Source organism: Dama dama, unplaced genomic scaffold (assembly GCF_033118175.1).
Source record: "Dama dama isolate Ldn47 unplaced genomic scaffold, ASM3311817v1 ptg000163l, whole genome shotgun sequence".
NCBI classification, from domain to species: Eukaryota; Metazoa; Chordata; class Mammalia; order Artiodactyla; family Cervidae; genus Dama; species Dama dama.
The window spans coordinates 2875-14626 of NW_026870966.1; the positions used below are offsets into that span (position 1 = coordinate 2875).

The following is an 11752-nucleotide window of genomic DNA, read 5'->3' on the forward strand; positions in this document are numbered from 1 at the left end:
AAAGCATCCAGAATATGCGCCAGAAACTCAAGGTACTCATCAGACCCTTACCCTCCAGTAACTCAGGGCAGCTTCTTCTTTAAAGTCAAATATTTCTTTACGTGTATCACAATTAGAATTCTCTCCACACGACTTTAACAACCTGCCGACCTCTGTCCTCATAAGCCCCTGATTCCCTTTGCCAACACTCCGTTTATCGGAATCTCTGTCTCCCAAACTGCAATTCTTAAGAACCCCACTCAAGCTCTTTCTTGGCACCCCGCAGACGGATTATTTTTCCACACCTTTCAGACTCCAAAAGTTCTCCTAGAGCCCCTGACGAATTCCTTTACTTCTTCCACCCTCCCCCACGCCAGTCCCTCACCGAGTCCTGGCTACTGCAGGACACCACATGGCGGAGGCGGATCTCCGGCATGTCAACGTCGTGTGGGCTTCGCCTGACCCAAAAGGTGCACGAAGTTCTGAGTCTCGGGGGCTCACAGAGGGTGCGCCCCGTGCGGCCTTCACTGCGCAAGCGCACGAGGCTCCGGCCTCTCAAACCGCGGCGCGCCTGCGGTTACGTCACCACTGCGCATGCCTAGTGTGTCTGCCCGCAGCCCAAGGCGCCGAGTTCCCTAGCAAAGAGCTTTCCCGGCCTCGCTGGGGCCAGGGGTCTCTCTAGCCCCTGCTCCTGGTCAATTTCACACCAGGATTTCTAGCAACCGGCTTGGCCTGCAGGATTGGTCCCCAGCAGAAATTCGCCATCCTCAGCGCCCCAACTGAAGCCTCGAAAGCAAGAGGCCAGCAAACTTGAGTGGATTCTTTCAGGAAGCCGGGAGCCTTCTGCAACAAGATCCCCTCCATGGCTGGCTGGCTGGCTAACCTCCCCACGCCCAACACAAACAGACACACATGCACACATACACACACATGAGAAAATCTCTGATCCCTGAAGATCAGGCCTGAGGTAGACAGTGTTTAAAGGACCTCAGTAAAACACAAAGTATGTGCCCGAGCCAAGCACACACCCAGTCTTGACTGCTTCCAACCATGCCTCAGTTTTCCAGTGTGAACTCCTACGATCCCCATGCCCTGAACAAGCACCCCTCTGTTCAGTCTCCGAGAGACCCAAGTGCATCCTGGGTTGGGGTCGGAGATGGAGACAAACCAAACACGGAAAAGCGAGTATGAGCCAAGCATGCCCTGGCAGAACAAGCCTGGACTTGCTTGGCGCCCACAGGTAGGGCCTCAGCAACATTGGGCACCTACTTGGGAAAGGAGAGAACGGGGTGGGGCTGGGTACCTGAGTCCTAGCAGCTGCTCTACCCTAAAGGAAACAAAATGACCTGATTCTAATCTTGGGCTTCAGGGAAGAAAAAAGAGGGTGAGGGCAGGGCGGTGGGACCAGATGCAAGAGAAGATTGGAAGACGAGATGCCTGGGGCTGCATGGAGGAGGGGCCTGGGCACAAGATGCCACTGCTCCTTTTGGATTCTGGTTCGGTCTCCCCCACTCAGAGCTGCAGAGACCTACCCCCAGGGCTTACATCATCATTTCTTAGCCTAGAGGTAAGGTAGGTCCAGACCCGCCCCTTCTTAGCTTCCTATAAGAACAGCTGGGGACCTGGGAATGCAGGGTCAGTCATCCATCCATCATGAAGCCTTCCATGAAACCTGAGACCTTCCTGCTGGGCTCCGCCCTGCTCTGCACCCTCCTGGGTCTGGGTAAGTGACTAGCGCTCTGGATTCCTGGGACCCTCAAAACAAGGAGTATGAGAGAACATTCTGCCATGTCCTCAAGGGAGAAGGGGAAGAGGATGTGTCCTAGGAACTGAAATTCATGGAGAAGGCAGAGGGTAAAGGGCAGAAAGCCTGGGTCCCCAAGGGAGGAAGGGCTAAAAAAATGTGGGTTTAAATCTCTGTGAAAGGATGGGTTTGGATGGGTTCTGCTCCCTGTATCCCAGGCAGTGTCTCCAAATAAGACACCTACATTCTGGAAAATCAGAGAGTATGATTAGTATTTGTCATTGGTATGAAAAAACATGAGGCGAGGGTGAGAGATTTCCTTCCTCCCATGACTCTAAGGAGCTCAGGTCCCCAGTGTCCTCCTCCCTCAGATATAGGAGTTCAGGCAGCTCCACTTTCCCCAGGACCAAGTTACCTTATGTCTGGACCCCTGCTGCCTGCTCTCTCAAGACCAAGGAGTCCAGGCCCTTATCCTCTTAGTCCTCGATCTTTCTTTTTGAGCTGGGATGCAAATCCCCTCTCAGGTACCACTGCCTGAGCTCCCACTGCCTACCAGACTCAGACAGCCTGGTACCCACACGGAAGGTGATCCCACTCCCGAGAACCAGGTGGACGGGAAGGTTCACACAAGTCCATGAAGGACTTCCCCAGTGTTTCAGTGCAGAATCTGCCTGCCAAAGCGGGGGACACGGGTGCAATCCCGGGTCCAGGAAGCTTCCACATGCATTGGGGCGACTAAGACCCTTCACCACAACTACTGAGCTCATGCTCTAAGCCTGTGCTTTGCAACCGGTGAAACCAACACAAATGAGAAACCCAGAACCGCAACTAGGGAGTCGCCCCTACTCAACGCAACTAGACAAAAACCAACAGGAAGCAGGAACCCAGCACAGGCAACAAGAGAAAAAAGAAAATTAAAAATATAAAAAAAATTTTAAGTCCATGGAAAACTTCAGCAGGACCCCTCAAGGTCCCTTAGCTTTATCAGCGGGTCTAGCATCCCACGTCCCCAGCCTTGTAATTACATAAACTTGCTCCCTGATCGGACTTGCTTTCTGCCTTGCCCCAGAAAGCAGCTTTGCTCTCAGGACCATGGCATCCCTGCTGAGCTTCCAACAGATCCCTATTCAGCGGCCACTGTCCTGCCCATGAATAACCAGGGAGACACCAGAACTTTTCCTTCAGACCCCGCAACGCCATCCCCGTCTGGATTCGGGAGTCGTGGCCCACAGACTAAGGCGCCTTTCACTAGAGCCCCGCTCTCTAACTGCAGGGTACCCGCTAAGCTGTGAGGTGTGTACCAGTGACGGTCCCAACTGCAGTGGAAAACTGCAGACTTGTGCCCCGGATGAAGACTCCTGCATGGTTGTCTTGACTGAGAGCTACAGAAGTAAGTGGGCAGGGGCTGGTATCAGATGCTGGGGAGGTGGGCGGCAGATACCACCATGCATGGGGAGGAACCTTTGAGTGATGAGTATGTCAGGAAAGAGGGAAAGGCAATCTCGAGGTGGGTGTTGAACAGAGAATCTGGTGGAATGACGGAAACCACTATGGCCAAGAATTTCTGAAGATGAGACTCCAAAGAGAGGAGGAGGAGGGGCAGATACAGACTTTGTTACCAAAGAAGGAATTAGGAAAGCAAAGGACATGGGGGAAGAGAGAAGTCCAGAGAAGGGGGAAATCTAATATGTAAAAGGTGAGGGGTGGGTGTACAGCAGACTTGGGTGAGTTGCAAAGAATGTGATCAGGTTGATTCTCTTGGGCTGCGAGGGGTCTCCCAGAGATGTGGGATGTTAAGCTATTATTCCTGAAGAGAAAGCGGGAGATACGGGGGCTGGTTTGAGTTGGGTGCAAGCTCAGTTGTGTCTGACTCTTTGCGACCCCATGGAGTGTAACCCACCAGGCTCCTCTGTCCATGGGATTTTCCAGGCAAGAGTACTGGAGAGGTTTGCCATTTCTTCCTCCAGGGGATATTCCCCACCCAGGGATGGAACCTGCGTCTCTTGCATCTCCTACATTGGCAGGGGGGTTCTTTACCACTGCACCCCCTGGTGCTGGGAGGCGGCACACGAGATCCCACCCATGATAAGGTCATCAGGGAGAAAACCTGACAGGCAAGTCGGATCAGGTTTTCAAGGGTTTCTAAAAGGCCAGCTCACGAGATCCCACCCATGACAAGGTCACGAGGAGAAAGCCTGACAGGCAAGGCAAATCAGGTTTTCAGGGATTTTGAAAAGCTGCCCCCGGCACTCACCTTAAAGATGATACCTGTCTTTCTGATGCCTGCCTCAACAGACTACTCCCTAATTTCTGTGACACAGGCAGAAGGCCTTCCCCGATCTCTTCCCAAATAAGGATCAATTTAGAACTTTAATCAATAAGTTTCCCAGGTGGTGGTATTTTATGAGATTATCCAGGGTGAAAGGAGTGTTTTAATTTAAACTCCTTTGCTGGTAGTTTGTTAGCCAAATGTATTTATGCCCTTGGTACTAATATGCATGATTGCTTATAATATCCTAATCATAAAATAGCATAAAGAACCTGATTATATAAAAGCCCTAATAGACATAGAGCATTTTTGAGGGGTGAAGGAGTCCTATTAGAAAACACAAAAAAAATTATTCTAAAAGTAGCTATTGGGTTAACATTTGCTTGCTGTGTTTTGCTTGCTGTGTTTTGTTTTAATGTGATAAGATTGTGTTATAGAAACCATTGTTAATATAGTTAAAGATCTAGAGAAATAAGAACTTAGCCCTAGTGTGGTAACAATGAGATGGTTGTTAATTGTCAGCCAAGAGTGCTAGGCAGAAGCTGCCTCATCAAAGTCGCAGAGTCAGTCTGGGATAAACTTCTTAGATAAACGCAACTGACAATTTCTGCAGAAGGATTAATTTTTGTGTTAACAAGGTTATACTTCTACTCTGTACTGTTGCCCTATGAGACTGCTACCTTTAAGTTAAGGTCACCATAGAAACAGAAAATAGGTTTACATTCACCTGACCTGCATAAAATATTAATAGGCCCCAAGGCCAGAAGATAATGTACAAGACCCTCATAAACAAAGAAGTATGCAGAAAACACCCTGGTTTCGTGAAGAACAAGCTGATGTAATGTTAAACTATCTTCCCCTTAGAAATGTACTAATTTAGGGTATAAACCCCACGGTAAAAAAATTCAGCATTGCCAGACTCTGCTGCACCCCCCGTCTGGTGTCTCTCTTTCTCTCTCTCTCTCTCTCTCTCTCTCTCTCTCTCTCTCTATCTATCTCCCTCACAGACTTGGCACTATCAAGGCTGGTCTCACGTGTCTTCTCTCTCTCTCGCCAACGCCGTTCATCCTGAGGGTACCACCTGGATCCTGCCGAGGCTGGACCCTGGCACCCTGGGATTCCCAAATTTGTCATAGAGAGAGAGACATATAAGGACAGAGGATCCCTGGGCACAGTCCATGAGGTCGCAAAGAATCGGGCACAACTGAGCCCTACACACCCAAACACGTGGTGTACAGAGCAGAAACCCTAGGCCTGGAGGAGACACCCTAGCTGTGGTGGGGAAGGGGAAGGCCAGGGAGACTGGAAGAGACCACTTCAGGCAAGACCTGAGAGTAGCCAAGGAGGGCAGCATGAGACCATAGGTAGGAAATCTGGGGAGTGACCCTGGGAAATCTGGAAGAGTCTACCTTAGATGGAGAAGGAAATGGGTGTGACAGCAGGTGGGGATGGCGGCCCCATCCCAGCATTTGGTGGAAGGAACTCCAGGGGTCAGGGGAGGGCTGAAGACTGGAAGAGACCATTACAGAGGATTGGGGTTAGTTACAGGTGGTCTGGAAAAGACCACTCCAGGTGTGACCCCTGCAGGATGGCAGTGGGGTGTCCCTGGGGTGGAAGGGGCCACTCTGCAGAGTCCAGCACAGCCTGGGGACAGGGGGAGGATGGGGTGCATACCTGATAATCCATTCAGATGATGCCCCAGGCAGAAAGGGGGCTTGAATGTGGGTAGCTGGAAGAGACCTCTCTAGACAGCAGTGGGCTGGAGCTACTATCAGGTAGGGGAGACAGCCCAGGGCAAGGGTCCAGACCGGGGGCCACTGAGCCTTCTGCCCACGGTCATCCTGCAGAGGGCTCGTTGGCGGTGACCAGCTACAAGGGGTGTGCGAAATCCAGCGAGTGTGACTCAGGATCCTTCGCCATCACCATGAACACTGAGAACTACATGGGGTCCAGGAGGCGCTGCTGCCAGGACGATGGGTGCAACAAGGAGCCCATGCCCGGTAAGCCCCGGCTGAGCCCCACAGCTGGAGTCCCTCCCTGCCCACCTTCCCCCGCCAGAGCCGGCTGTGAGCACCTGCTCCTGACCTGCCCTGTACTCAGGGACGAGCGTCCTCCTTGCGCTGAGCCTTGGTTTCTTCTCCTGTAAACTGCAGTGTCCAGAGACTTCCCTGCTGGTCCACCGACTAAGTCTCCACGCGCTCTCTGCAGGGGTTTGATCCCTGGTCAGGGAACTGGATTCCTCATGCCGCAGTTAAGATCCAATGCAGTCAAATATTGTTTTCTGAAAATGCAGTGTGCATTAGCAACTGGTGTCCCCTGAGTGGTTGTGATGTTGGGAAAGGGACTAACGTCTCCGATTACCTTCCCCTCCACCCTCCTCTTCAGCGATCGTGAGAAACCACACAGAGAATGGCCTTCGGTGTCCTTCCTGCATCGCTGCCTTTACGGAAACATGCACTTCGACTCAGGAAGCGGTCTGCGTTGGTGAGGAAACCCACTGTGTCGCCGTGTCTGGCCTCGCACAGCCTGGTAAGGGGCACCTGGAATTCGGGAGGAGGGCACAGGGATTCCAGACAGTCCCAGAATTGCAGCCTCATTCTTCCAGATTCTAAGGGAGAGAGTGGCTCCAAAGATCTGGGGGAGAAGGTGCCTGGGGCACGTGACCCTGGACTAGGAGGAGGGAGGCATTGGAGATCCTGACTGTAGTCTATAATCCCCTCCCACAGGTATCAAATTTGCGGCCCGGGGCTGTGGTACGGAGACCGCCTGCCACATCAAGCCTGGGACCTTGGTGCCCTCAGGCTCTCGTTTGTTGACCATCAAGAAGACCAGCTGTCGTCCAAGCCCCCAGGCTTCTGGCAAGGCTGAGTGAAGAACTGAGGCCCACGTGGTGTCTGGTCTCCATTCATTGTCAGCTGTGTTTCTAGAAATTTCTACAGTTCCCATGTGTCTTATAAATTAAGCAAGTTAACAGAGCAATCCTGAGTCTTTGTGATGTGATGCATTTCGGGGAGATGGGATGAGAAAAGCAGGGGTCTGAACCCTTGGGAACACTATCTATGGAAGAAAGAAATGGAAGATGCTACCTCTTCTTAAGGGATTACTTCTTGCTTGGTCCCCATGCTAACTGTTTTCCATGCAGTACCTCATGTCATAATCACAACTCTGTGAAGCTGAAAGTATTGCCCCCATTTTACAGAGGAACACACTGAGGCAAGGATTGTGGTGTCACTTGTCTTTGGTCAAACAGCTGGGAGGGTCAGACTCCAGAGTCCATGATCACCTCTCCTAGTTAACCTGTTTTTGCCCCAGAGTTCATGTTTGTAAAATGCAGAGATAATAGCTATTACCTCAAAGGGCTGTCTTAAGAGTCCAATGAAAGAACACGAAAAAAGGACTCCGTGCAGTGCCTAGCACATTTAAGGGGCTTCCCTGGTGGCTCTGACGGGAAAGAATCTGCCTGCCAATGTGGGAGACGCAGTTTGATCCCTGGGTCAGGAAGATCCCCCGGAGAACGGCATGAGAACCCACTCCATGATCTTTGCCTGGAGAATCCACAGACAGAGGAGGCTGACAGGCTACAGTCCACGGAGTCACAAAGGGTCAGACCCCACTGAGTGGCTGAGCACCCTGCACTAGCGCCTTGAAGGCAGCGTGGGTTCTGGGACAATGCGTCTGGCCAAAGAGTTACCATCCTAATAGCTGCCACTTCCTCAGTGGCATGTGTGGCAGCTACTAGACTCTGGCACCCATCAGGATAGTCTGGGTTGTGTGACAGTAACAAACTGGTCCCTAAACTCGGTGGTTTAAAACACCAAAGGTGTATTAGTCTGTTCATGCTGAGCAATGTTGTGTAGCAAACCATGCCCCACTTGAGACTTGTAAAAACAAACATTCTTCTTCCTATGGGTTTGTAGGTATCTGGGGTAGCTCTGTTTCTGGCTGTGCACTGGTCGGCTTGGTTCCAGTCTGGGAGGGGGACTCTAGTTCACCTCCGTGGAGTCTTCTGGATATGTGACTCTCTGGTTAACGTCCTTCTCATGGCAGATGACAGGGGCACAAAACCCAAGTGCACCAAAGGTCCCTGCGGAGGTTTGGGGGTGTGCAGGAATTATATCCTTCACACAACCCCACCACCCCTCCTCTACAGGGACCCTGGGGTCCTCACCCTCCATCCCTCCTCCCTCTGACCCTGAAGACTAGGCTTCCAGCTGACAGAATCCCAAGCATCTTCCACCCCCCTGAAACCCAAAGAACAGACACACAACAGAATTTCTATTTTTTTATTCGCTCCTCCAAGAAATACCACAGGGAAAGCCAACCTTGATTCTCCGGGCTTCATGGTTCCTCACCTCAATGGAAACAAATTTATCGTTATCCAGACAAGTACAAACTTCAGCTAAGCTGAGGAGGCTTTTGGACCTCCTCTGCTTCTGCCAGTGGCAACACCAAGATTCAACATGTTTCCTTGAATTCCTCCCTTCAAGGGCCTGCCAGCATGCAGGTGCCGCATAGACTCTCGGTGAGGGCAGCCAGTGACTCCTCCACAAGGGAGTCTTCCATCTTTTCTATTTGGATGCTCCCAGAGACAGATGCCTCGCTACCAACTTGCTGCCTCCAGAGCCTAAAATTCAACCCTTTGAAAAGTCATGATTTAAAAGGCAACCGTTCCAAAAGAGAGTCGTGACACCCAAGGGTGGTGACACACAGCTGTGTGAACAGGATCAACACAGGGGGACGCTGACACATGAAATAAAGCGGGTCTTGCTTTCTGAGATTTGATCCAGGCAGGAGGCCCCTTGGCAGGAGGGTAGACAGAATTTGGAAGAGGGAAGCGCAGGGTGGAGAAGTCAGACAGGGTCAAGTCAGAGATGGTGTCAGAGAGGAGGGCACCCTGAGCAAAGTGTGAGACTAAAGTCTGAGCTCCCCGTGTTCCGGGCTTCCAGGAGGGGTTGCAAGGCTATTATTGTGCAAGAGAGAGAATGAGGGTACAGGCGTGCCTACGTGGGATGCTCACGATAACTCTGCATGTAGATGCCATTTGCCACTTGCAAAAGGCCACCCTGATTGTCAAAGGGCTGTCTGGCCCGAGGGCAATGCAGATGGAATTCCTATTCCCGAAGAGGGACCAAAGGGACTCCAGTTCTCCTACAGAAACCCCAATCCCCTCCTCTCCATGGAGACCTTCCACCAGCCGTGAATGAGGAAGCAAGGACCACAGCCCTCTGGGGAGCCCAGGCGTTCTGAGACTCCAGAGAACAGTCCTTCCCCCAATGAAGATTCAAAGCCCATTTTGGATGTAGGCCTATCCCCCAACCCTGGACACCTACCTCTTACACCCTTTGTAGCTCAGAAGCCCAAGGATTCCAGCTCCCTGGGGAACTCAGACTCCCCTTCTTCATGTCAGAATCCCCAGTGTGAAGGAGACCGCCTTCATCAGCAATCAGCGCATCCACCACCTCCTCCGCAGGGGGACTAGCCACCTATTACATCTACTCTTGAGAGACCAAGATAGGCCTCTTCAAGGAGTCCAAACCCTCAACTCCCTTGAGGAGTTCTGTACTCTGATGATCCCCAGAGAATCAGGAATCCTGTCCCCCAAAGCCGATTTCCAGTGACCCCTAGTCAGAGCCCTCATTTCCTTCAAGAACCTAGGATTCTGACTGGCGGACCCCTTGCCCCGTGATCTCTCAGGTCCAGACATCCCATGCTAGAGTCTGGACCCTGCGCCCTCTCTAGCCCTGCCTCGGCGACCGCGCGCATCTCCTCCAGCGCCTGCAGCAGGACACCCTGCGCCGCGCCCCTGGATGCTGTGGGATGCTGGGCACAACTCTATCTCCAGCTGCTCCTCGTCAGGCTCCGCCAGCAGGGGGAACCAGAAAGAGCGACCGATCTCAAGGCTGGTGGAGGGGTGCGGGATGTTGCAGGTCACGTGAGAAGCACGACAGGTGTGCTTTGCAGCCGCTTTGGCAGCGGGGGTCGGGGTGGGTTTGCGCAGGTGAGTCCAGTTTGTAGCGTCCCAGGACCTGCAGGACTAGCCTCACCACACGTTCTCAGGGTAAGACCAGAACCAGTTGGGGATCACCCCCTCCTCAGGATCTGAATTTCAGCCCAATGCGTTCACCTCCAAGCTTCAAAACACCCACATTTCAATAATTCCAACCCCTTCCTTTTCTTCCTCCAACCCGAAGGGTGCTGGCTGCTCCTGGCACTCGCTTCTGTGTTCTACCTGGGTCGTCTGTCCTTTTCAGTTTAACGGTGGTGGTTTAGTTCCGAAGGTGTGTCGGACTCTGGGACCCCATGGGATGTAACCCGCCAGGCTCCTCAGTCCATGGAATTCTCCCCGCAAGAATACTGGACTGGGCTGCCCTTTCCTCCTCCAGGAGATCTTCCCACACCAGGAATCCAACTTGTGTCCCCTGCATTGAAGGCAGATTCTAAACCGACTGAGCCACCTCCTTACTAATCCCTTATTTAATTCTTTGGTAAACTAACTGGTGTGGTTTCAGTCTCCTCTTGGGACCCAGACTGATACAATGGGTAGCACTGATGTTGGTGTCTGCCTTGTCACTGATTCCAAGTGGCACGGAGCTTGATTTTCAAAGGGCTCTAGGTCGTGGGAATACTTTGGCCATCGGATGTGAAGAGCTGCTGCTAAGTCACTTCAGTCGTGTCCGACTCTGTGCGACCCCATAGACGGCAGCCCACCAGGCTCCCCCATCCCTGCGAATCTCCAGGCAAGAACACTGGAGTGGGTTGCCATTTCCTTCTCCAATGTATAAAAGTGAGAAGTGAAAGTGAAGCCGCTCCGTTGTGTCTGATTCTTCGCGACCCCATGGACTGCAGCCTACCAGGCTCCTCCGTCCATGGGATTTTCCAGGCTAGAGTACTGGGGTGGGGTGCCATTGCCTTCTCCAGCTGTGCAGCCCTAGGTGACATAAAACCACTCTGAGCCCCAGTTTCCTCATGAGTTAAGGGCGTCTCCCCACTTCTGAAAGGAGTTGACGGGACACAGGATGCTAACCATCACAATGCACAGCCACTGTGGCGGCACCTAGGTGTAAACGGTGTGGCAGACCCGTAATCCCAGTAAGACGAGTCGACACCTCTGGGAGCCAGGAGCTATCTTGATCTCCATTTCACAGGGAGCCACTGAGACGGGAAGCACCTGTCTAAGCTCCCAGAGGTCACGAGGCCGGGCTACAGCCAGCGTCAGCTGGGCTGCGCTCCTTCTGGACCTTCTGGGGGTGAATCGTTTCCTCATCTTATTTCCAGCTTCTGGAGTCCCTGCCCTCCTCGGCGGTGGCCCCTTCCTCCATCTCCAGAGCCAGCAGTGGCATCGCTCCAGCCTCTGCTTCCATCCCCACAGCTCCTCTGACTGGTTCTCCAGTCGCCCTCCTCCTCTGATAAGGACTCTTGTGATGACCCTGCCTCCCCCCAAATCATCCAGGCCCATCTGCCCACCTCGAGATCCTTACAGGGACTTCCTGGTGGTCCAGTGGCTAAAACTCTGCCCTCCCAATACAGAGTGTTTGGGTTTGAACCCTGGTCAGGGAACTAGATCCCACAAACTGCAGCTAAGATTTCACATGCTACAGCTAAAAGATTCCGCACACCGCAACAAATACAGAAGATCCCGCATGCCCCAACTGAGACTCAATGTGGCCAAATAAATAAATATTTTTTAAAAATCCTCACAGAGTCCCTTTCTCCATGTAAAGCACACATGTACAGGTTCTGGGGATTAGGATGCAGATAAC

General features: G+C 52.4%; 1 protein-coding gene across 1 annotated transcript; it reads left to right on the plus strand.

Moving 5' to 3' along the window:
• Positions 1-1632: 1632 nt before the first annotated feature.
• On the plus strand, positions 1633-6864 carry LOC133053700 (phospholipase A2 inhibitor and Ly6/PLAUR domain-containing protein-like). Its single transcript, XM_061138224.1, has 5 exons — positions 1633-1702; positions 2997-3113; positions 5840-5992; positions 6378-6521; positions 6719-6864. The coding sequence occupies exons 1-5, from the start codon at positions 1633-1635 to the stop codon at positions 6862-6864; spliced, it is 630 nt and encodes a 209-aa protein (XP_060994207.1).
• Positions 6865-11752: the final 4888 nt, after the last annotated feature.

Coding starts and splice junctions, on each gene's coding strand:
- LOC133053700 (XM_061138224.1), top strand. CDS start 1,633: ATGAAGCCTTCCATGAAACCTGAGACCTTCCTGCTGGGCTCCGCCCTG. Junction 1,703..2,996: donor CTGCACCCTCCTGGGTCTGG/GTAAGTGACTAG, acceptor CTCTAACTGCAG/GGTACCCGCTAAGCTGTGAG. Junction 3,114..5,839: donor CTTGACTGAGAGCTACAGAA/GTAAGTGGGCAG, acceptor GTCATCCTGCAG/AGGGCTCGTTGGCGGTGACC.